The sequence below is a fragment of the Maylandia zebra genome, linkage group LG20 (assembly GCF_041146795.1).
Source record: "Maylandia zebra isolate NMK-2024a linkage group LG20, Mzebra_GT3a, whole genome shotgun sequence".
NCBI lineage: Eukaryota > Metazoa > Chordata > Actinopteri > Cichliformes > Cichlidae > Maylandia > Maylandia zebra.
Genome location: NC_135186.1, coordinates 3,058,005 through 3,083,086, shown reverse-complemented (window position 1 = coordinate 3,083,086; position 25,082 = coordinate 3,058,005). Strand labels below are relative to the sequence as shown.

General features: G+C 41.3%; 1 protein-coding gene across 13 annotated transcripts in view; it reads left to right on the top strand.

Annotated features, from left to right (window-relative positions):
• The window catches only part of huwe1 (HECT, UBA and WWE domain containing E3 ubiquitin protein ligase 1), a 51,577-nt gene that overhangs the window by 6,542 nt on the left and 19,953 nt on the right, over window positions 1-25,082 (top strand). For 8 of the 13 annotated variants that reach the window (XM_076878757.1, XM_076878760.1, XM_024806445.2 and 5 more), the window contains 45 exons: window positions 1,811-1,909; window positions 2,429-2,635; window positions 2,773-2,925; window positions 3,016-3,078; window positions 3,242-3,319; window positions 3,437-3,484; window positions 3,573-3,741; window positions 3,836-3,936; window positions 4,177-4,327; window positions 4,436-4,563; window positions 4,648-4,788; window positions 4,885-4,990; window positions 8,140-8,247; window positions 8,328-8,429; window positions 8,580-8,660; window positions 10,415-10,521; window positions 10,892-11,069; window positions 11,169-11,260; window positions 11,342-11,562; window positions 11,701-11,758; window positions 11,900-12,076; window positions 12,252-12,497; window positions 12,845-12,978; window positions 13,059-13,171; window positions 13,261-13,443; window positions 13,583-13,799; window positions 13,894-14,016; window positions 15,149-15,386; window positions 15,702-16,049; window positions 16,727-16,849; window positions 16,949-17,044; window positions 17,262-17,531; window positions 17,830-17,982; window positions 19,539-19,666; window positions 19,771-19,852; window positions 20,306-20,482; window positions 20,588-21,139; window positions 21,265-21,460; window positions 21,582-21,749; window positions 21,852-22,000; window positions 22,101-22,167; window positions 23,826-24,049; window positions 24,138-24,349; window positions 24,472-24,654; window positions 24,855-25,027. In XM_076878757.1, coding sequence (XP_076734872.1) covers window positions 1,811-1,909; window positions 2,429-2,635; window positions 2,773-2,925; window positions 3,016-3,078; window positions 3,242-3,319; window positions 3,437-3,484; window positions 3,573-3,741; window positions 3,836-3,936; window positions 4,177-4,327; window positions 4,436-4,563; window positions 4,648-4,788; window positions 4,885-4,990; window positions 8,140-8,247; window positions 8,328-8,429; window positions 8,580-8,660; window positions 10,415-10,521; window positions 10,892-11,069; window positions 11,169-11,260; window positions 11,342-11,562; window positions 11,701-11,758; window positions 11,900-12,076; window positions 12,252-12,497; window positions 12,845-12,978; window positions 13,059-13,171; window positions 13,261-13,443; window positions 13,583-13,799; window positions 13,894-14,016; window positions 15,149-15,386; window positions 15,702-16,049; window positions 16,727-16,849; window positions 16,949-17,044; window positions 17,262-17,531; window positions 17,830-17,982; window positions 19,539-19,666; window positions 19,771-19,852; window positions 20,306-20,482; window positions 20,588-21,139; window positions 21,265-21,460; window positions 21,582-21,749; window positions 21,852-22,000; window positions 22,101-22,167; window positions 23,826-24,049; window positions 24,138-24,349; window positions 24,472-24,654; window positions 24,855-25,027 — 7,123 coding nt within the window. The remainder of the gene's footprint in view (window positions 1-1,810; window positions 1,910-2,428; window positions 2,636-2,772; window positions 2,926-3,015; window positions 3,079-3,241; window positions 3,320-3,436; window positions 3,485-3,572; window positions 3,742-3,835; window positions 3,937-4,176; window positions 4,328-4,435; window positions 4,564-4,647; window positions 4,789-4,884; window positions 4,991-8,139; window positions 8,248-8,327; window positions 8,430-8,579; window positions 8,661-10,414; window positions 10,522-10,891; window positions 11,070-11,168; window positions 11,261-11,341; window positions 11,563-11,700; window positions 11,759-11,899; window positions 12,077-12,251; window positions 12,498-12,844; window positions 12,979-13,058; window positions 13,172-13,260; window positions 13,444-13,582; window positions 13,800-13,893; window positions 14,017-15,148; window positions 15,387-15,701; window positions 16,050-16,726; window positions 16,850-16,948; window positions 17,045-17,261; window positions 17,532-17,829; window positions 17,983-19,538; window positions 19,667-19,770; window positions 19,853-20,305; window positions 20,483-20,587; window positions 21,140-21,264; window positions 21,461-21,581; window positions 21,750-21,851; window positions 22,001-22,100; window positions 22,168-23,825; window positions 24,050-24,137; window positions 24,350-24,471; window positions 24,655-24,854; window positions 25,028-25,082) is intronic. The other 5 variants (XM_076878763.1, XM_076878762.1, XM_076878761.1 and 2 more) reach the window with 2 other exon arrangements.

Here is a 25,082-nt window from a genome sequence, read left to right as displayed (position 1 = left end):
TTACTTTTTCCCACTGAGGCTTCTAGACTTCTGATTGGCCAACATTTCTGCACGGTTAGGAATCTAGCGCCACCTGCTGCTTTGGCATGTTCATAGCAGCGTTTTCCTTCATTTCTGCCTTTATGTGTGGACGGGATTATTTTTTTAAAACGAAAACGGAAAATCTCCGTTTTCAAAAATACCCGTGTACGTGTGGACATAGCCTCAGTCTCTGACTGGAAGCGCTAATTCGTCATTCGGCTTTTGTCAGACTAAAGTAACTGTTAAAACTGTTTGAAAAGCTCAGCTATACAACAAGGAGAGATTGAGAATTTCCTTTTAGTTCTCAGTTTATTTGATATTGACAAAAGTTAGTCAGTTTTGTCTGTTCTTCTGTAAAACAAACTAAGATTTATTTTTAGAATTAATATTTTGTTTCTAAGTGGAATTGACAATTTAGTCTGTTTCGTTTGTTCTATTTTGAAACTTAAACGCTTTAGCGGCTGCCTTTTGTGTAGTTTGCAATATTTGCCTTTATTTATCTGAAAAAGTCTCATGTTCCTTAAGTACATCTACCCTGTTGAACTTATTATGGGAAATAAATATTTAAATAAAAACAAGCTGCTGATTATTTCACATTTTACTTGTGAGCAACGGCACATTTAAATCTTACAAATATAGTTATTTGGCTTATATCGTGATAGATATCGTTATCGCCTGAAATGAAAAAAAACATATCGTGATATGAAAAAATCTCATATCGCCCAGCTCTACTGTAATGTTTTGATAAGCAGGAATGGCTGTTATCCTTGTTTAATGAAACCCCAGTTAACAAAACTGGATACAGAAATAACTTTATTCCAATTCTATTAATTACTGTGGGTCTGGCTGTAACTGTTTTGAGCACCAAACATTTCTGCAGGAAAAATTCTGGTATTTATCTTAGAAGGATCTTGAACTCTCTGAACTGAATTTGGTTAAATTGAACTGAAATACTTTAATGTTGGAGTTTTTAAGAATGGTAAGGGGTTAGAGCTGAAGACTTAATACATTTAACAGCCATACTGTTGTTTACCTTGATGATAATGCCTGCTCAGCTGATTGCCGTGATAAGTAAACAGTGACAGGACACGTCTTGTAGGATTGTGCTATTCAGAAATGGAAGTATTGGTCAGTTAAACCAAGTAATTCACTATGCTTTTTAACTGTTGGTTCAAAGATGTTGAACAGTCTTCCACCACTAGGCAGACTGCAGCACCCCTCACTTTTTTGAAGGGAAGTTGTAAACAACTAGGTGGAAAGTAAAACAAGTCACGGCCCTGCTAAAGCAGAGAATTCTAGCAGTACTTTGTTTTAGAAAATAAATGCCTGTATCTAAACTGTTTCAGAATAAAATGGCATTCAACCACATTTTGCACAAGGGTACTGGCATTAAAGAATGCTGTGGTGCTAGCATTGCTAATGTCAGGCTCACTTTGTTTCTCAAAGAGTGTGATTACCAGCTTAAAGTAGCTCAAATACACACATAGTATTTCTATGTACAATTTTAAGCCCAGTTCATTAGATTGTGCTCAGTTTGACTTTGACTTGCTTTTTGACTTGTTAATTGATCTTTTTCTTTTCTCTTCCTTCTCATATTTAAACAACTTGAGTGAAAGTATTGTGGGTTATTGTGTTTGCCCAGAGTTGTTAGTTCAGTGTAAATGGAGATTTTCACTGTCTATCAGCATAGATCATCTGTTTAGGGTGCTATATTGTGTTTTGAGAAGACTCCTAAGGATCCAGGAACTGTGCTTGACCAAATATTTTCCTAAACCTTCTGCACCAACAGCCTGCTGACTGCAGGATACTTATAGAGAAGCTCAAGGCATGCAACGATGAGCAGCTATTGGTTGAACTGCAGCATATCAAGACCTGGAATATTGGCAAGGTAAGAAGATTAGGCTGAAGGAGAAGCTACTCCTTCAGTCTTTTATAAAACACAAACTCTTATAACAAGGTTCCCATCACTCTAGAATTGTGTGGAATATCATCAAATATATTTGAGAAATTTCACAATACCTGTTGACACAAGTTCATGACATCATTTCCGCACCACACTCCTAGAAACATCTCCCTGAAATGAAATTATGTCTTAGCAAGTGTAGTAATAATACAGATTAACAGAATGCAAAAGGGAATGGGGAATGAGAAATAAATTGACTTTGACTTTATTAAATTTATGAAAACTTATGAGCTACAAGCAAATATAAAAATAATTATGTATGAATGTCACTGGCACTTGCCATTGGTCTGACTTGCTGTCATTACAGAATCCTAATGGCCAGAAGTACTACTAATTTGAGAGTAGAATACAAAATCTAAAACTTTTTTTGGACATTAAATTAAATCAATGTTATGTAATATTTGTTTGAAATTAGTTTTTTGTTTTTTTTATCTCTTTCAACAGTGTGAGCTTTACCATTGGGTGGATCTGTTGGACCGCTTTGATGGTATTCTGTGTGATGCAGGCCAGACAGTAGAGAATATGTCATGGCTGCTGGTGTGTGACCGTCCAGAGAATGGACAGCTCAAAGCCTTGCTTTTGGCAGTGCTCAACTTCACAGCTTTGCTTATTGAGTACAGCTTCTCTAGGCACCTTTACAGCTCCATAGAGGTATGGTTCAACCAATTCAGCTCTTCAGTACTACTGATACATATTTGTTTATTTTTTGTGCTGTGGATATATCAGAGAAAATGAAGTTCACAAACTTAAATATTTCTTGTTTTATCTACCATCCACCCCCTTTACAGCACCTGACCACCTTGTTAGCATCATGTGACATGCAGGTGGTCCTGTCTGTGCTGAACCTACTCTATGTGTTCAGTAAGCGATCCAACTACATCACAAGACTGGGATCTGAAAAGAGGACTCCTCTCCTGGCCCGTCTGCAGCACTTGGCTGAGGTCTGGTGAACATTTGTCATTGTGATTCTAGCTGTCCCTCAAGAAGTGGAGTTGAATTGTTTAGTCTCTTTGTTCTTTTCTTTTCTGCAGAGTTGGGGTGGGAAGGAGAATGGCTTTGGTCTGGCTGAATGTTGCAGGGATCTGCCTATGACGGTAAGATTTTTTTTTTTCCTTCTTTTTTTTGTGAGTGAATGATGTTTCATAACTATAATCTACATATTACTGTTGGCCAGAAAGTTTTATGTTTCTAAATAGATGCTGTCAAAAACTATTAAATTACGCCTACTTATAAATTATGTGCATATTCCCACTGCAGAAGTATCCTCCCAGTGCCACCACACTTCACTTTGAGTTTTATGCTGAACCGGGCCCTGAGGTCAAAGTAGAGAGAAAGGTATAGGCATCAACATTTACTAAAGCAACCAAAGTAAAAACTGAATAATATTTGGAATATTCTGTTGACCACCTGACTGTGTCCCAATCATTTCCAAATGTCATATTCCCTCCGCAGACAAGTAGTAACACACTACATTATATTCACATCGAGCAGCTTGACAAGGTACAGTCAAATTAGAATTGCATCATTAACAGCTTAAAAGCCACATCTTGGCTTCTTGACCTAATACATAGCTTGTTTTGTCTCATAGATTTCAGAGAGCCCATCAGAAATCATGGAGTCACTGACAATGATGTACAACATCCCAAAAGACAAACAGACCCTACTGTTTACTCATATTCGACTAGCCCATGGTTTCTCAAATCACAAGAAGAGGTTGCAGGCTGTACAAGCCCGACTGCATGCTATTTCTATACTGGGTGAGCAGAAAGCTTTTTCCCAAGAAAGTGACATGATTTTGGTCCTAGTTTTATGTTCTAACCTTTTCTCTCTTTCTTTGCCTCTCCCCACCAGTGTATTCAAATGCACTCCAAGAGTCAGCCAACAGTATTCTGTATAATGGCTTGATAGAGGAGCTGGTGGATGTCTTGCAGATTACAGACAAACAGCTTGTGGTAAGAAAGTAATTTTTTTTTTTTTTTTTTGCCCCCCTTTTTTTTTTCCCCCTTCAAGCTCGATCACTGTCATTACACTAAATGTACTTTCATTGTATTAATAAAATGTCTTTTGATGTGTTTTGTGAATGTGTGAGAAGATGATTACTTTCAGTGCCTTCTTTATTCTTAGGTCTGCACAATATCTGTCCTTTTTCATTGTCTTTTCTCTGAAGTGATGTATTGGATTTTGTTCTTCAGGATATCAAGGCGGCCTCTTTGCGCACTTTAACTTCAATTGTCCATCTGGAGAGGACGCCCAAGCTTTCCAACATCATCGACTGCACCGGCACTGCCTCATACCATGGCTTCTTGCCCGTGTTGGTTCGCAATTGCATACAAGCAATGATTGGTGAGAACATAGCAGAAATTATGACCCAAATTTTTAATGAGTGATGTGCAAGAAATTTGGTAAATAAAATCAGAGCTTTTAACCCCCCCGCCCCCCTTTGCTTTCTAGATCCTCTGATGGAACCTTACCCACACCAGTTTGCAACAGCACTCTTTTCATTCCTTTACCATTTGGCTAGCTATGATGCTGGAGGGGAGGCCCTTGTGTCCTGTGGAATGATGGAAGCCCTCCTTAAGGTACATACAGGCCCTATAGTACATCGTAGCCATTCATAATGTTGTCTTTAAGAAATATATCAATGATTATCTTGTACTTCATAGGTGATCAAGTTCTTGGGTGACGAGCAGGACCAGATCACCTTTGTAACAAGAGCAGTGCGGGTTGTGGACCTCATCACCAACCTTGACATGGCTGCCTTTCAGTCCCACAGCGGCCTTTCCATTTTCATCTGCAGACTAGAGGTTTGTTAGGCATATTCCTGACCTAGCCACTTTTGGATACAGTCACTCAGTCCTCTGCATTTGCTCATTCCTCTCTCTATCAATTTCTTAAAATAGCATGAGGTGGACCTGTCGAGAAAAGAGTGCCCTTTTGTCATCAAGCCAAAGATCCAGAGGCCTAGTGCAGCAGTAGAGTCTGAGGACATGGACACAGACATGGAGAGTAAGTGAAGATATGGAATGTTTTGAACTTCAATAATATACCAAAAACTTGATTAGAAAACAACCAACCAACCACATGACGTTATGTTCCGTACTAACAGAAGATTGCTCTAAAAGGTTTTTTAAAACTTTTAACTAAAAGCACTTATTTCTTAAATTCAGCTTCACAGACAGTGTTATATCTGTGTCACATTTTGAGAGCAGGGCTCAATGGTGTATATTAGCCACTATATGTATAGTGTTTCATGTCCTCTTTAATGTTTAACATCAGGGTGGTGGTTAAAATGATCTCAATGGACTGGTATTTACATAGTGCTTTTCTATTTATACTGACCACTAAAAATGCTTGACACGACACATGCATTGATAGATTTATTCCACAAAATCATAGCGCTTTGTTTGTCTCACCTCTACATCCAATTTAAAATTGATTTGACCTCACATGGATGTCTCTAAACAAACGGAGCAAACCCACCCTGGCACAGGGAGAGCATGCAGGCTATGTGCATGATGGCTCCAGGAAGGTGTGAACCTAGAACCTTCTTTCATGCTGTAGATGGTGCTAGCTTTTATTTACTGAAAACACATACCCTGGATGGAATCTAGATTGCTCAGGCATGCGGATGGTATGGTAAGAATTTGTTGTCACCAAATTCTGTGACTCCTTGGATGGTGTCAAACATTCAGGCTGGTGCAGGTTGTATAATGAGGGGAATCTTTGTGGACCAGATTTAGGGCAACTTTAAACCTGTTATTGATTGAATGCTGCTGCTGACTTGAGAATTTTTGTTGATAAACTCAACAGTGAGTTCTTAGTGCTTCACCGGCCTTTCCAGTCTTTGAGTAGAACACTTCTCATTTGAAAAGAGGGTTGTTGGATGAATGCGGCGCTGACAGATCTTCTAAACGTATTGGGGTAACTCCTTTACAGAGAGAATGTTGGTATTTTTGAATTTTAGTTGGCATCAGAGGAAAATCACGTGTTCCAAAATAATCAAGCACTATGTGAATGTGTTTGATCAAACATGGCAGGTGAACAAGGACATATGACTTCTTTGCCAAAAAGTTGATTCTTTTCATCTGGATGTAGCGTTTTCAGTGGGAGAAATGTTTCATCATTCATCCAAGTGACATCTTCAGAAGTCTTGACTTCTTGATCCAGATGAACAGAATCAAATTTTTTGGGTTTTCCTTACCTGGATGATTGAGCGTGCATCAAGATATGGCTTTGTTGTAGGGCTGTTCGATATAACGATATATATCGGATGACGATATAAAAACGTCTATCGTTTCATTTTACGCTATCGTTTGTTTCTTGGTGTCGCAACTGTTTACGGCAATGTTTTTTCATTATTTTGATGGTCACTGTAGTGGCTATATTAATTTCTTCTTTCTCTTATATTTAATATAACCACACTACAGACAGACAAGCGTTTGTTTTTATGCGTTGTCGTTAGCAACAACGAAGGTAAAACCACCGCGTGTCCGCTTGTTCCACATAAACCTTTCGCAATAAAGCTCAAGATCCTGTGGAGACTTTTCAAAATAAACTGAATCACGTGAAAGATGCAGAGTGTATACGGATGAGAAGCAAACAAGAGCCGCCAGGTCGTTACAGCGACACGACAAAGACGGTCCAAATTCGAAGACTCCGACAAATGTGGCCCAGAAATGCGCCCTTCATTTCCCCTGATTTGAAGGATGGGTCGGGTGTATACTTCGTGGCCCAACCTATCCCAGAATTCTTTGCGCGGCCCTGCTTAGTTTCCAACAATGGCGGCAGCTAGTTAGTTTTAATATTACTCTTATTATTCTTTCTGGGTCACAAAATAAATGTTTAACATATTTTCAGGCGAGAATGTAGCTGTATAAACCTCAAATATCTGCTCAGTTTATCAGGACACCACATATTTTCAAAAGCACTCTGACGTTTTCGGAGACGTTTGTTACCCACCAGCTCGATAGCTAGCCGGGGTTCAAGGCTCACTAGAGCCGGTGAGAACACCAGACTGCCGGCAAATCGTTTTCAAACCCACCGTTGTCTTTCGCTGCTCAGGTTAAACATGATGTAAGTCACTTAGATAACTCAAAAATGTTATTGTTTGGCTTTTTTCAGTATTTTATTTGTTCCTGAGTAAATCGGTTTGGCTGAGATTAAAGTTATAGTTTTTACACAGCTGAATAAACGTCAAGCAGACAGCTGATTATCAGAAGTGTGAGATGCTGGAGAATATACTCCGGTGTCCCGTTATATTTTAGATACCAAGGAGCAGACGGCTGAGTTTATTAAACTCCACTGAAACATTGTTAAATTTTAATGAAATGTGCATAAACTATCATCTTGTCTTATATTTAGTTAGCACATATCTTAAACACTTAAAGCTGTAAGCTAATAATAGTTATATAAGAGCAGATGCATGCTGGTGCAATAAGCTGTACGTTGCACGTCCAATGGATGCATGATCTGATTAGTCGACTAATCGCAAAAATAATCGGTGACTAGTCGACTATCAAAATAATTGTTTGTGGCAGCCCTATTGTTTATATGCCCTGCTGCCTTTGTTGCTAGATGACTGTATGCGCATCAGTGACACAAGTGACACCCATTAAGACTAATGTACTATGCACTGAGTGATGTTCTGTTGCACTATGTGGTACAAAAAAGTATAGTGCTTTTAGCATTAAAACATGCAAACCAATTCTAGTAGCTCCTCCAAAACACTGAATCAATAAAGGGCCATTTCACCAAATGCCAATTACTAGAAAGGCCTCCCTAGTAGGGAAAATTGAAATATTTCTAAAACTTAACTTCTAGAACTTTTAAATACAGTTGTACATATTTATTTTTACACTATAATACTCATGTATAACAATAATGATGATGCTTTATACCTTTTTTTTTTTTTTTTTTTTTTTTTTTAATTCTTTGTCAAAGAGCTTTTAGTCCTGTTTTGCCCCTGCTTATGTGATGACATTACATTAAAGTGAATACTGTATTCAGAGAGGGAATCATGCCTAACTTAAAGCTATGGTTTTCCTAATCAAGTCCTTGGTTGGTCGTGGCCAGATTTTATAAGCAGTAGTCTGTTTGTTAGGGTTATATAAAATATTCCCCTGTTGTTTATATGGAAACATTGTGAATTCTCACAGTGTCAGAAGTTGCTATGGAAAGCAGCCCTCGACCATCAACATCTTCTAGTTCCAGAGCTGAGGGAGACCACCGAGCACAGAGCAGCACTACTAACACACCTCGTGCAGGTACGCACATCGCAGACAAATGAATATATGAATTTTATCACTCCTGCGTTCTTCAGTTTCTATGATTCTCATCTCTTTAGGTATGCAGTGTATCCCCCAGAGGGCAGCTCTGTTGAAGTCAATGCTAAATTTCTTGAAGAAAGCCATCCAGGACCCTGCCTTTTCTGATGGCATCCGCCATGGTGAGTCATTGGAATCCACTTCTTTGTTGTACCGATGAACTTGAGATCATACATCTTGTACTAATCTTGTTTACATATGTTGCTGTACATCTGTATTGTATTGTGAACCCACTTTTTTTTTTTTTTTTTTTTTTTTTTTAAAACTCCAAGTAATGGATGGGTCCTTGCCTACCTCACTCAAGCACATCATCAGTAATGCAGAATATTACGGCCCCTCACTGTTCCTCCTAGGTGAGTACACAGTTACACTCTTTCACTTTACAGAGTCTTCCTCTTCTGACTTCAGAAATGCAACATTTTTCTCATATTAAACTTTCTGCTTCATCAGTGTTGCAATACAGGGAGTGCAGAATTATTAGGCAAGTTGTATTTTTGAGGAATAATTTTATTATTGAACAACAACCATGTTCTCAATGAACCCAAAAAACTCATTAATATCAAAGCTGAATGTTTTTGGAAGTAGTTTTTAGTTTGTTTTTAGTTTTAGCTATTTTAGGGGGATATCTGTGTGTGCAGGTGACTATTACTGTGCATAATTATTAGGCAACTTAACAAAAAACACAAATATACCCATTTCAATTATTTATTTTTACCAGTGAAACCAATATAACATCTCCACATTCACAAATATACATTTCTGACATTCAAAAATAAAACAAAAACAAATCAGCGACCAATATAGCCACCTTTCTTTGCAAGGACACTCAAAAGCCTGCCATCCATGGATTCTGTCAGTGTTTTGATCTGTTCACCATCAACATTGCGTGCAGCAGCAACCACAGCCTCCCAGACACTGTTCAGAGAGGTGTACTGTTTTCCCTCCTTGTAAATCTCACATTTGATGATGGACCACAGGTTCTCAATGGGGTTCAGATCAGGTGAACAAGGTGGCCATGTCATTAGTTTTTCTTCTTTTATACCCTTTCTTGCCAGCCACGCTGTGGAGTACTTGGACGCGTGTGATGGAGCATTGTCCTGCATGAAAATCATGTTTTTCTTGAAGGATGCAGACTTCTTCCTGTACCACTGCTTGAAGAAGGTGTCTTCCAGAAACTGGCAGTAGGACTGGGAGTTGAGCTTGACTCCATCCTCAACCCGAAAAGGCCCCACAAGCTCATCTTTGATGATACCAGCCCAAACCAGTACTCCACCTCCACCTTGCTGGCGTCTGAGTGGGACTGGAGCTCTCTGCCCTTTACCAATCCAGCCACGGGCCCATCCATCTGGCCCATCAAGACTCACTCTCATTTCATCAGTCCATAAAACCTTAGAAAAACCAGTCTTGAGATATTTCTTGGCCCAGTCTTGACGTTTCAGCTTGTGTGTCTTGTTCAGTGGTGGTCGTCTTTCAGCCTTTCTTACCTTGGCCATGTCTCTGAGTATTGCACACCTTGTGCTTTTGGGCACTCCAGTGATGTTGCAGCTCTGAAATATGGCCAAACTGGTGGCAAGTGGCATCTTGGCAGCTGCACGCTTGACTTTTCTCAGTTCATGGGCAGTTATTTTGCGCCTTGGTTTTTCCACACGCTTCTTGCGACCCTGTTGACTATTTTGAATGAAACGCTTGATTGTTCGATGATCACGCTTCAGAAGCTTTGCAATTTTGAGACTGCTGCATCCCTCTGCAAGATATCTCACTATTTTTGACTTTTCTGAGCCTGTCAAGTCCTTCTTTTGACCCATTTTGCCAAAGGAAAGGACGTTGCCTAATAATTATGCACACCTGATATAGGGTGTTGATGTCATTAGACCACACCCCTTCTCATTACAGAGATGCACATCACCTAATATGCTTAATTGGTAGTAGGCTTTCGAGCCTATACAGCTTGGAGTAAGACAACATGCATGAAGAGGATGATGTGGACAAAATACTCATTTGCCTAATAATTCTGCACTCCCTGTATTTTTATCAATTTAATATTTTATTGGATTATGATTTCTTTCCCCACCACCCCCATTTTTGTTTTTGTCTTTCTGTTTTTTAGCGACAGAAGTGGTGACGGTGTTTGTGTTCCAGGAGCCATCTCTGCTCTCCTCTTTGCAGGATAATGGTCTGACTGATGTCATGCTGCATGCCCTTCTCATCAAAGATGTGAGTTTCTAGCTCTTTCTTTTCTTAATGTCTTTGACCACTTGTGGCAGTTCAATATCAGTTTTGATGTCTGTGTCTTTGTACACTCAATAGATTCTTAGAATTAATTATTTCTTTGTTTTTAGATATGGATGGATGATATAACATGGTTACCTATTATCCAAACGTCAGGAATCAGACTTGCACATGTGTTGATTTATAAATTTGACTATTATAACAACAATTCAGTCATAATATATATTTTATAAACAGGTTAACATTACTGGAAAGCATTTCAATGTATGCAACCACTGTTCTTACAAAAAAAAATACAGGCTAATAGTGGGCCTTTAACTTGAAAAACAGTAAAACATTTCAAACGCTTTTGCAGGTTCCTGCTACCCGCGAAGTATTGGGTTCTCTACCCAATGTGTTCAGTGCCCTCTGCTTGAATGCGAGAGGTTTGCACTCCTTCGTTCAGTGCCAGCCCTTTGAGCGACTCTTCAAAGTGCTTTTGTCTCCTGACTACCTGCCTGCAATGCGACGACGGCGTAGCTCTGACCCTTTGGGTGAGGTTCCCCTGTTGTTTATTTTTTGTCTTTGGTGTTTTTTTGTCTTTGCCTGTGAACCACATTTCATTGCATAACATGTTGTTTGTTTTAATTCAGGTGACACTGCATCCAACTTGGGTAGTGCTGTGGATGAACTAATGAGGCACCAGCCCACTTTGAAAACAGATGCTACTACTGCCATTATTAAGGTAGTCCAAATTTGATTTAAAAATATTTCAAGTGTTGAAACAGAACATGTCAAGGTATCTAAAGCAAAGTTGCTGTTACAGTTGCTTGAGGAGATCTGCAACCTAGGTCGAGCTCCTGAGTACATCTGCCAGAAACCATCTATCCAGAAAGCAGATGGTACTGTTGCAGTTCCACCAGCACGCTCCAGCCATGCTGCCGAAGAAGCTTCAAGTGAGGATGAAGAGGAAGAGGAGGCCCTTCACACATTCAGCCAGCAGCAGGGGGAAGCAGAGAGCAGCAGACAGTCAGTGCCACTTGAACTGTATGACTCTGAGTTCATAACACAATAGAAAAGAAAAAAACTGTCTTTACAGACTTTAATTACTTTTCCAGGTTAATTGACAAAATTTCAAATATACGGTTGGTGGTTGAAGTTTTGATCATGTGTGCATTCTTGCAGGGTGGTTGGCACTGAGGAACGGATACCCATTCCTCTAATGGATTATATTCTTAATGTGGTAAGTCTTTGCACAGTGGTTGTACTGTCTGGTTTATGGTCCAATATATTTTAAGTAATAATTGGGAAATGGTGTAAGCTGTTAAAGCAGTGGATACCTTCATCACTTAAGTCCATAATTTGGTGTGCATACGTTCTCCAGATGAAGTTTGTGGAATCCATTCTAAGCAACAACACCACAGATGACCATTGTCAAGAATTTGTCAACCAGAAGGGGCTTCTGCCCCTGGTCTCTATTCTGGGCCTGCCCAACTTGCCCATAGACTTTCCCACCTCAGCTGCTTGCCAAGCAGTTGCTGGTGTCTGCAAGTCGATACTGGTGAGCATAACCTAAAGATCACTGGAATTTATTTCCAGTTTCTTTATTTTTTATTTCCTTTTTTTTTTTTTAAGAAATTGGCACACATGGAATGCACATTGCTGTTGCACTCCGTACACTTGTTTTAATAGGCAGTTCGTGGGCAATTTGAAAATGACTCAATCCTTCCCTTTAGACTCTCTCACATGAGCCTAAAGTACTCCAAGAGGGCCTGTGCCAACTGGACAGTATTTTGACATCTCTGGAGCCACTTCATCGACCAATTGAGGTGCCTGGTGGGTCTGTGCTTCTCAGAGAACTGGCTAATGCAGGCCACGTCACAGATGCCACATTGTCAGCTCGGGCAACACCCCTTCTACATGCTCTTACTGCAGCGCATGCTTACATCCTCATGTTTGTCCATACCTGCAGAGTCGGACAGGTAAACACAGATTGTGTGTGTGTGTGTGTGTGTGTGTGTGAGTGTGAGAGAGAGAAAAAATAAAACTACTTGACCTCAAAACACTACAGTTCAGAAGGTGGGTCTCCACCCATGTTGTGATTTCCAAAAACTATTAGAAGCAAGTGCCTATGCAGCTAATTATTTTCTGTTCAGTCCACTATGCAGATGCCTTATGAGGACAGAAACACATTGAAATCCAAATGTTAGATCTCAAAAACATAGAATTTACTTTTCTTTTTCTAATGAATGAAAACTCAGCCTTTGTTTGACAAGTGAGAGCCAAATTGATTCAACAACTCTAAATATTTCTGTTGTCTTCTAAACAGAGTGAAATCAGAGCCATTTCAGTAAACCAGTGGGGCTCTCAGCTTGGCCTGAGTGTTCTCAGCAAGCTCAGCCAGCTCTACTGCTCTCTGGTATGGGAGAGCACTGTGCTACTGTCCCTTTGCACCCCTAACAGGTGAGTAATCTTATCCTTTACTCCTTTACCTAAACTTTGTAGTTATCACCCCTAACAACCTATTGCTTGTTTCTTAACAGTTTGCCTCCAGGATGTGAGTTTGGCCAGGCCGACATGCAAAAACTTGTTCCCAAAGAGGAAAAGCCATCTGGCAACACGACAGCATCTTCAGCCTCTGGCTCTAGGAGAACTGGTAATGTAACCATTTAAACTTGTTCATTAAAAACTAGGATGTCCTTGGAGCACCCTTTAACAAATACATACTTGTCCACATTCATCCAGCAGAATCAGAGGCAGTGTCTGTGGATTCCTCTGCTGGTGGTCTATTAGAAGGCATGGGTCTAGATGGGGATACCTTGGCTCCCATGGAGACAGATGAACCCTCTGCAGCAGACCCAAAGACCAAGTCCAAACTTACTCCAGCTATGGCCACCCGCATCAAACAAATTAAGCCCTTACTCTCTGGTAGGAGTATGTCCAAGGCACACATATTATATTTTTGTGTCTGTAATTTTTTTTATTTTTTCCTTTTATCTTACAATATTTAACACTTTTTTTTTTGAAAGTCAAAGTTTGTCTTACCTATCCACGTGTGTCTTTGCAGCTTCATCTCGGTTAGGTAGGGCTCTGGCCGAGCTCTTTGGCTTGCTAGTAAAACTGTGCGTGGGCTCCCCAGTGCGCCAACGTCGCTCCCACCATGCCACAAGTACAGGCACTACCCCAACACCTGCTGCCAGGGCCACTGCTTCTGCTCTCACCAAGCTGCTCACCAAGGGTCTAAGTTGGCAGCCTCCACCCTACACACCCACCCCTCGCTTTAGGTAAGAGGAATTTGGCACTGCCACCTCTTTTGCTATTATGTGCTTATCACAAGCAATGATATTGAACAATATATATTTTTTCTTTCCCTGGCAGGTTGACTTTTTTCATCTGCTCAGTGGGTTTCACATCTCCTATGTTGTTTGATGAAAGGAAGTACCCTTACCACCTTATGCTGCAAAAGTTCTTTTGCTCTGGAGGACATGATGCCTTATTTGAGTGAGTCATATTGTATGGTGCAATCAAGTTGTAGAGCACAATTATGGGCAAAAATAGAAATGTTATGTTGTTTGTGATGAGAAGCTTATTTTAACATGCAGTGAAATTCTTGCCACAAGTCGGGGCCTTTACTTTAAAGAACACGAGTACCTCGTTGTTTGTAGGACTGCTGTTTATGGAAGTGGGTGACTTTTGTGTGTTAAAAGACCACTGCGTAGCTGCAGCTAGCAGCCACCAGGCCTTTATTCATATGGGCATATACTCAAACTCAAATGGTGTGACTTTGGTAGAGTTTGCCAAGCAGACAACATACAACTCAGAAATTCATCTTACTTTTGGACTTGGTATGCTTGATATGACTGCTCTCTGCCATCTTTGTTTTTATGTACTGTGCTGGAAATGGGGAGACTAGACACACAAGTGTTTTTGACAATTCTCATAGAATTCTTGAAATAAATGGTTGTCTCCCGCCATTTGTGACGCAGGTTTTCTTCTAAAATTGTGCATTCATTTTTTTGAAACTTTCTAAAGGCATTTGCCTCTGCTACTTTACGTTCTACTTGACACTCCTTCTCACTGACCTGATCGCTAATTATGCAGATAAAGCTTTACTTCAATTAAGACCATACACTTTCATTAAAATGAAATCCTAGTTTCGTGATCTATCCCCACATCCATTTTTCTTAACCGCTTGTCCAATTTAGGGTTACAGGGGGCTGAATCAGTTGTCGTAATGCGTGAGGCAGAATGCACTGTGGACAGTTAAGCACTCTATCACAGGGCTAATGGAGAAACAGACACTCATTCACACTTATATTCACAGCTACAGCCAGTTCAGTATCGCCAGTTAACCTAACGTCCATGTCTTTGGACTATGGGAGGAAGCCAGTGTACCCAGAGAGAACCGACACACGTACAGGGAGAACATGCAAGTTTATGTAGAAAGGCCTTAGATGGCCAATGAATTTGAATCCAAAACTTTGCTGTCAGGTGATGGTGCTAACCAATATACCACTGTCACTCATGTTTCATTTTTTCAATAATTACAGACATCATTTTTTTGCCCATCCCCCAAAAATATTATTTTGACATTTACTTAGTTTAATTGGTTGAGTTTTGTTTTTTTTAACAGGACATTTAACTGGGCACTGTCAATGGGAGGGAAGGTACCTGTATCTGAGGGTCTGGAGCATGCTGATCTACCAGATGGGACAGGGGAGTTCCTGGATGCCTGGTTAATGCTGGTGGAGAAGATGGTGAATCCAAGCACTGTGCTGGACTCACCCCATTCCTTGCCAGCTAAAATGCCTGGAGTTACACCCACCATGCCACAGTTCAGTGCCCTAAGGTTCCTTATTGTCACCCAGAAGGTCAGTATTAACTAAAATAACCAATTTCTAAGTGATTTCTAAGAGATTTTGTCTTTTGAAAAGATGAAAGAGATGAGCATTTATACCTGTTTTTTCAAAAACAGTTGCTCAGTTGTATTTCTGCATTTTTAGTACTGTGCAGAGAAAAATGAAAAAGGATTGCAACAAATGTCCATGATCTTCATGCCCCCTAGAAATTCTTTATACTGTATTAATTTTTTTGTAGGCTTTAAATATGGTAGTTTTTTTTGTTTGTATTAATCTAAGGATTCTGTTGGTGTTTTATCATTGTAACACAGTTTCTCTTTCATAAAGGCTGCATTCAGCTGCATTCGCAATCTGTGGAATCGGAAGCCACTGAAGGTGTATGGGGGTAGGATGGCTGAATCCATGTTGGCTATTCTCTGCCACATACTAAGAGGGGAGCCTGTTATTCAGGAGCGCCTGGCAAAAGAGAGGGAGGGAACAGTGCGCCCAGATGATGAGGGAACCTCTGCCGGTTCGTTGGGACCTGGCACGACTCCAGGAGCATCTTCATCAAGTGGAGAGGCACCGCCAGTGAGTGGATCAACTTCTGGAGGGCCAACAGGAGGACCAGCTGATGATTCTACCAATTCTACGCCTCGCCGCGAGCCCCAAGTTAACCAGGCTCAGCTAACACAGGTATGTAGGGAAAGCTGTGGCAAATTGATCTTTCTCACCTGATTTTAGTCACAGTTTGAGGGACTGCCTCAGGAAGGGCATTTGGTGTAAAAAATCTACCAACTCAAAATATGTGGAACTTCTCACTGTAGTGACAGATATTTTTTTGGTTTGTTTTTCATAAGTTGTCTGATGTAACATTATTCCATTATATAACATTATTCCAGCAGCAATATTTTTTTTAGCTTGTTATGCTAGTGCTGCAGGTAGATGTGAGAGTACAGGTTAACTGCGTAATTTTATATCTAGATGCCGATGATTCTGGGTTTAGGAAATGTAACACCACCACCACCACCCTGCAGCCAGAGAAAGGGAGAAATTGAGAAACAACTTGGAGAGAGTAAGGAAATGAAGGAAAGAGTCATATTGAAGAAAAAAATAAGGACTTGAGAGACAAATTTCAGTGCTATAATAATAGTGTTGGGACAAGGTTTGTTTGGGGGCTTGAGAGAGATTAGAGAGAGAATTTATAGAGGCCTCTGTCATGTTTCAGAAAGAATGACTTTTTTTTTTTTTCCTTCAGCATGCAAACTAGTTTGCTATCACTCACTTATGTGACATTGTTATGTAACGTCCTTTTATAGTTTCTTTTTTCACAACCTCATCTCTCTCTGTCTTTCTGTGGTGTGGTGTTCCAGCTGATGGATATGGGTTTCTCAAGAGAACATGCCATGGAGGCTCTACTGAACACCAGCACCATGGAGCAGGCCACCGAGTACCTCCTTACACACCCTCCTCCACTTCTTGGTGGAGCAGTAAGAGTAAGCTTTATACACAAAAACACACACACAGTACTTTAGTCCTTTACAATGTTTGAGAGAGACTTGGGTAGCTAACATTGTTGCTCTTATTCCATCTAGGATCTAACTATGTCCGAAGAAGACCAGATGATGAGAGCAATTGCCATGTCACTCGGGCAAGAGGTTAGCATGGAGCAGCGCTCCGACTCTCCTGAGGTGTGTTTCTTTTTTCGAGAAAAAAGCGTAGTGCTTTTTATTTGTTTTTGTTTCTAATGTCTCTGTAAAGCACTTTGAATCACCTTGTTGTTGAATTGTGCTATACAAATAAACTTGCCTTGCCTAGTGTAAAACATTTTTTGTTCATTGAAACTGAATGAAGGATTAGTTTACTGTTTAGCTAAATAACTGTTGATCGTTGGTGTGTCTCCTTTAGGAAGCAGCACGACGGCGAGAGGAGGAGGACAGAAGAGCCAGGGAACGGGCAGAAGAGGAGGAGGCACGATGCTTGGAGCGCTTCATGGAGGCTGAGCCACTGGACCCCCAGGAGCTACATGCCTTCACTGACACCATGCTGCCTGGCTGCTTCCATCTTTTGGATGAGCTACCTGACACAGTCTACCGACTGTGCGACCTGCTAATGACTGCCATAAAGAGAAGTGGCCCTGAATACAGGGATCTCATCCTTGGCCAAGTTGTCCAACAGGTCAGTAGATGTTAATACTGTAGCCTGCTCTACAAGTTTATTTAAATTTAAAATGCAGGTTTTTCATGGACTTGAAAAAGGTAGGCAAGTCTCTTACTTTGAACCTTCTCAGGTGGAATGTTGTTAGTACATTTTGAATGCAGGTAAGGCAGTAATGCAGTTCATAAGCACCTCTGTACATTTGAAAGATGTGATTGTCGTCACTTCTTTTAAAAAAGAAAAGTTAAGCATCATAGTGACCCTAACAATAGCCATTTGTACACTTGTATAAGCCTGATTGTTGACATGTTGTGTGTAGGTGTGGGAGGCAGCAGACGTGCTGATCAAAGCAGCTGAGCCGCTGACTACCAGTGACACAAAGACGGTGTCTGAGTGGACCAGGCAGATGGCCACACTGCCCCAGGCCTCCAAGCTGGCAACACGAATTCTGCTGCTCACGCTGCTCTTTGAGGTACCAGAATTTTAGGTTCTTGTCATAGAATGTTTATCCATACAGTGCATTTGAAAAGTGTTAGGCCCGCTTAAGGTTTCTACATTTTGGATTATTACAGACTCCTTAATCAATTCTTTGCTACAAATGTTTTATTTGAAAATGGCAGAAATTCCAATTACAGAAGCATTTTTACACTTTAACACCATATGGTCTTTAAGTATTTCTTAAACTGGATTGAAGAAGACGTGCGCCTAAGTGAATTCATTGGACAGAATTGGAAAAGGCACACCTTGTTATGGAAAACCTCAGTTTAATGGTTTATGTAAGTGAAAAGCAATCCATTACGTTGAGAGACCTGCAAGATTAAATTATCTCTAGGCACAGATCTGGGCAAGGATAGAAATACATTTTTGCAGTATTTAATTATCCTAAGGCACAGTAGGCTCATTCATTTTTAAATGAAGGAAGCAACCACCACTACCAAAAACAACCCAAGCCCCAGTGGCCACTGAATATTAATCCAAAGTTCCTTTATGAATGAATATGGATGAAAAATGTATTGGATGACAACCATTGGTTAGAGCATTCCACCATTAAAGCCTTTATGGTATAGTAGTCACACGGGCATGACTCCTCAATGAAAGGCAAATGCCAGCAAATTCGTCTTTCACACAACATAAAGATTGAACTCTTGCCACATTTCAGATTTTGTGTTTATGAATCACACTTCATTAAAGTGAAACAAAACATAGATAATGTAATCTTAGGTAATACCATTCCACAAAAAAAAACCCATAATACTATCCTTACAGTGACACAGATTGAGTGCATCATTATGCTTTGGGAATGATGTTTTTAGGGAGGATTTTTAGAGACAAAACGGTTGTGCTTGTGCAATGCTTCCAGGAATAAGAGACACTTGGAAAAGGAACGTGGGCCGAGGTTATAGGACCGTTCCAAGAATATTATTTTGTTTTTGTTCTTTTGGGGGGCTGTCCATGTTACAAAAGTGTTTTTACCAAGTACTAAGTTGCGGCGGCATTTATGTACACGTTTTTCTTTCTTTCTTTTGTTTAAATAGATTAGGAGGAAGTTCTGAGACTAGGCAAGATTGTTTTTATAGTGTGCTTCACTATGTCTGAGAGTTCAGACTCATTTTTCCTCATCCTCTCACTCTCTGTACTTCATGCACAGTGATTGTTGAAAAGCACAAAGAGTTTGATGAATTCATGAATTTTTTTTCTCTACATCAAATCGAGGCATATTTTGGAAGACATGACACATTGTCCTCTCATGTACCTTTTATAGCGCCACATACAAACAGCAATTTGTCATAGAGGAAGCATTACAGTTTCACGCTTTGGTGCGGCTACAAATCATGCAACATGCACACTGTGCCCCAGTTCATCTGAAGTGAACCAGGGAAGGGTATGCACAGTGTCCTTAAGTCCTTTGTACACCTTAAGATGAGTCTGAACAGTAATGTTGAAATCTTATAAGGGTTTGAGTAGACAAATGAAGTGTCGCTGATTACCTATGCATCTCATGGAATTACTTGTTTTCGTTTTCTGTAGGAACTAAAGCTGCTGGGTGCCAGAGTGATTGAGAACAGTGGAATTCTTGATTTGCTCATAAAGCTGCTCGAGGTTGTGCAGCCTTGTCTGCAAGCAGCTAAAGAACACAAAGACATCCAGACACCGAAGTGAGTTTTGCACACCCCTACAAAGATCTTATCACTTGCAAATATGACACCAGCTTTTCATCATCATAGCGCTGATATGTTTTTGTGATGACTTTTTTCTGCAGATGGATCACACCAGTGCTGTTGATCATTGATTTCTATGAAAAGATGGCAGTCTCTTCAAAGCGCCGGGAACAAATGAACAAGGTAAAAAAAACAACAACAACAACAACAACACAAAGCCAAAACAAAATGTAAAAAACACAGCTACAAATTATAGTAGTGAAGTAAAAAATGAAAAGATCAGCCTTGGCACAGCAATAAAAATGAGTATATATGAGGGTAAGGGTGGGGGGAAGAGCAGCATTTTGCTTGTATACATATTGATTACTCTTGGATTTCTTTATTAGAGTCTTGTGTAGAATTAGCTATAACTATACACAAAGGTATTTTTACAGGTAATGAGTGTATAGGAATTGGACAACATGTATGTAATCCTGTACAAACCTTTATCCACAAATACTGATCTAAGTTGTTGAGTTTGTTTGTTTTTAAATTTATATCAAGATTTCTTGCATAAACTTTGTTGGAGGGTATTTGTGTTATTCTGCTACATCTCTCTTGTACAGTTATGAACAATTTGTCTTGGTTGCCTTCTAGTATTTGCAGCCAAATGGGAATAACTGGCGATGGTTTGATGACCGCTCAGGCCGTTGGTGCAGCTACAGTGCTTCCAACAACAGTACCATTGATTCAGCATGGAGGGCTGGAGAGAGCAGTGTCCGCTTCACAGCTGGACGGCGGAGATACACTGTGCAGTTTAACACCATGGTGCAGGTATACATATTCCTTTTATATTTTTCAAGAGAATATCCCTTTTTAAGGTTAATTGTGTTAATAGACTTGGCTGGTTCCCTTTTCTAACACAACTTTATTGGGCAGGTAAATGAAGAGACCGGTAATAGGAGGCCAGTTATGCTCACTCTTCAGAAAGTGCCTCGCATCCCCAAGCCTTCCAAAACTGGTAGTGTTACGGATTCTGAGCGAGAGGAGAGCGACCGGGGCAAAGTGGAAGAAAGCCAGAGCGATTTAGATTCAGGAACAGCAGTGGAGATGAACGCTCCTAAGGATGATACCAGCCAGCTGAAGGAGGCGACATCTGGCCCCTCATCTTCCCTGGAGTCTGACTACTCTCAGGGATCTGATATTGTTGTGCAAGGCCTAACTGAGGACATGACCACCGTTCTTATTCGGGCCTGTGTCAGTATGATTAGTGTCCCTGTGGACCCAGACACCCTTCATGCTACACTGCGTCTCTGTTTGCGCCTCACACGCAATCACCACTATGCAATGATGTTTGCTGAGCTGAAGAGCACACGGATGATTTTGGGGTTGACACAGAGCTCTGGCTTCAATGGCTTCACACCACTGGTTACTCTGTTGTTCAGACACATCATAGAAGATCCAGCCACACTGCGACACACCATGGAGAAGGTAAATCTAGTTTCATACTGAAACTTTAAATAAAACTCAACATGTTTAAAAGCTTCTGGTATTTAAACTATAGCATCATTTAAACTATATTGTCTAATAACATAAGCCAATTTTTGTTGTAACAGGTGGTGAGATCAGCAGTAACAAGTGGAGCAGGTAGTACCACATCAGGAGTAGTATCAGGCAGCCTTGGTTCCAGAGAAATCAATTATGTGCTTCGTGTCCTGGGGCCGGCTGCCTGCCGTAACCCTGAATGTTTTACTGAAACTGCTAGCAACTGTATCCGCATTGCTCTACCTGCACCTCGTGGAGCTGGCACCAGTAAGTGTGCAAACTTCTCCAATATGTGAAGTTTCCTTTTAAGTAAATTAAAAATAATTGAGCTATAATACACATTGCTTCCTGTAATATATGTTCTTTGCATACATTCTTTTTCCTCCAGCTTCTGACGATGAGTTTGAGAACCTTCGAATTAAGGGACCTAATGCTGTGCAGCTGGTGAAGACCACTCCTCTGAAACTATCACCATTACCACCGATCCCTGACACCATCAAAGAGGTCATCTATGACATGCTTAATGCTTTGGCTGCCTACCATGCTCCTGAAGAACGTAAGACATTTTAACAAGATATTGACTTGAGAAATTTTTGTGTAATTTGCACCAAAAGTCGTTTGAACATTTCGGGTATTAATGCATTTGTGTGTGTCTCAGCCGAGCGTCCAGAAGAACGTGCAGCAGCTGTACCCGGTGGTCAAGACCTTTGCCAGATTTTGCAGGATGTTGGTGATGATGTTTACCAGCAGTATCGGCTCACCCGTCAAGGAAGTGACTTTGACTCCCAGTCTGCATTCCATATCAACGTGAGTCTTCAGTGACATATAATCCTATTGTGCATGTGCACTGGAGTGTGCCATTTGTATCTGTTTCTAAGTTGATAATAAAACCATTTCTTCTTTTCAGAGTCAAGTATTTGCTGCTGATGGAGGCGTTGCAGAGTCTTCCCAGTCTGGTACACCACAAGGAGAAGGTGAGACTAAAAGCTCTTAACACCTGCGAATAGAGAGTTTTCTTATTTTAAGTGCAAAATAAATCGCAGGGCTGAAACATTGCCTCATGTGAATTCGGTGAACTTCACTGTGAACTCACTTCTTGTGAGTTCAGTTTTTTTTTTTTTTTTTTGCCTGTCCCATTTGGTTCTTTAGCCGTCAGAATTGTTGTCTGAAGACCAACAAGGATACCCAACGGATTTACTTTGCCAAATGGATCATCACGGCCTTGCCGTATTGGTCCATTTGATCAACCTTTGTTGTTATTGTTTATTTTATTTTATTTTCACTTGTTACAGATGGGACAGACATGACTGAGGGATAGGAAAGGGAGAAAGAAAGATGAAGGGAAAGAAAAACAGAAGGGAAGAGGGACAGTGAGAAAGGGCACTTAAAAAGAGAAACAGGAGAAAAAAATCTCCTGGATCACCTGTTGAGAGAAAAAGAAGAAAAAACAAGCAAAAAAAAAACAGAGCAACATACTAAACACAACACTATCATCTTAATCTAGCTAAGTGTAAACAGCAGTAAACACTAAATATTGAATGTTGTTGTGCAGCAAGCAGGACCGACAGCGCATAATGTGCTTGGAAATAGCAGCCAATAGAGGTGTAGTTTATGTCTATGAACAGTGAACACCCGTGTGCACACCTGTGTGGATCAGCGCGCTTGTATTCAAAAGGTTTCCCCATGTAATGGTCTGCTAGAGGATGTAGAGAGCCATAGCCCCGTCCCCCAGGGCATGAAGCAGGCATGGAGATCCAGCCTCCAGACATCCAGAGGCCCCAGAGTGCGAGAGCCCAAGGAGGACCACCGGAGGGGCATCCGTGCCACCCTCCTAGGAAGAACTGAGAGCCCCAGATGAGGGGTCACCTAGTAGCCACGGAGCAGAAGCCAGAGGGGGCTGCAGTGGGAGATAGGCCTTTGGAGGGCCTGGGAGTTCCCAGAGAGGTGGAGTCTAAGACCCGACCTGACCTATAGACACAGACAAACAGGCACACACAGACACAAACATGCATTCCCACCCTCATGCACACATATACAAATACTCAGCACTGACTCAACGTAGGGATAGACATACATGGACACTGTACACATAATCACACTCCCCAAACAAACTCTATACCCCGGGTCCAGGTACCCTCACCCCTGGAGGGGGAAACGGCACCTAGACCCAGGAGATGTTACCCTTTCCCCCGGGGTGGAGGCAAGCAGACAGCCCCAGGCTCCGCAGCAGCAGAGAGGCCCCGCATCCCAGATCCCAATCGGACGACCAACACCTCCTCCCAGCCCCCCCGCCCCGATGGCCAGCAGAGAACAGGGGTGTGTGAAGACCCCAAACCTCCCTCCTCTCGCTCATGTGTAGTGTTGTCTCGCTCATGTGTAGTGTTGCTGCGTGTTGTTCTAAGGTGCACTTAAAACACGGGAGAGCATGGTGCTGCTGCCAGAGAGCAGCAGGTGTTAGCACGGCCCCTCAGTGTAGACACTGAGAACCCTCAGTGTCTACATGAATTTAAAATTGAGAGGTGGACACCGGCGCCAGAGGTGAGGTTGAATACACAGACCGTCCACTGGACGCCGTTAAGTGAGTTCAGTTTTATACAAGGCATAACTTATTGTGTTATGCTAACTTCCTCAGCCTCCACACCAGAAGAAATGCGGGAAGAGAAGAAGGAGCAGGAGGGAGAGAAGGGTACCACTTCAGATGAGAGTAAAGCAGCTAAGGTCAAGGCAAGCAAACCTCTCATGCCTACTTCTACCATCCTGAGACTACTGGCTGAGCTAGTGCGCTCCTACGTGGGAATCGCCACGCTAATCGCCTCCTACTGTTATACAGCTGGGCAGTCTGAGCTCATTAAGGAGGTGGGTAGCTGAACAAACTCTTCTCAGCCATTCACACATTGTATTCTCAAGCCTCTCAACTCATTTTGACATGCATGTATCCTAACAGGATTGCAGTGTCCTAGCCTTTGTGCTCGACCACTTGCTGCCTCACACCCAGAACTCAGAGGACAAGGACACCCCAGCATTGGCACGTCTTTTTCTAGCCAGCCTAGCAGCTGCTGGAACAGGCACTGATGCCCAGGTGTCCTTAGTGAATGAGGTAAAGGCTGCCCTAAGTCGAGCCCTAGCGATGCCAGAAGGTGCTGAAAAACATGCCAGGTAAATGGAATAGAAATGTCATACAACCCTGACTGTGTGTGGGGTTTTGTTATTGTTGTTGTTTGTTTTTTCTAAATCTATGCCAACCCATTTTCTCTCATCTTGGCAAACCTATTTTACAGGCTTCAGGCAGTGATGTGTATCATTAGCACCATCATGGAGTCATGCCCTTCAACATCCAGTTTCTATAGCACAGCAGCAGCCAAGACGCAACATAACGGCATGAACAACATTATAAGGCTCTTCCTTAAAAAAGGACTGGTCAATGACTTGGCACGTGTGCCACACAGCTTGGATTTGTCCAGGTATAAGATTAGCCTGAAAAATTAGCCAGTAGTTATCTGGTTTACCAGTTACTACTCATATAACTTAGGTTCACTTCTGTCATAATACATTTTTGTGAGTAGTTCTGTTTCAGAATCAAGTTGGTTTTTCAGCAGTTATTAATACTAAAGAAATTAATCTGAAAGGGCTCCTTATTTTCCCTTTGTGTCCTTTGCTTTAGTCCCAACATGGCCAACACAGTGAATGCTGCCTTGAAGCCACTGGAAACTCTCTCACGAATTGTTAACCAGCCTAGCAGTCTCTTTGGGGGCAAGGGAGGCTCCAGCAAGAACAAGACTGAACACGACCCTGTGGGCACTGCCAGGGACAGCAACAGCAACACTCAGGACCAAGGTATCCACATGAGACAGATGAAATGCTTTAATAGCCTACTTTTCAAATGTATGAT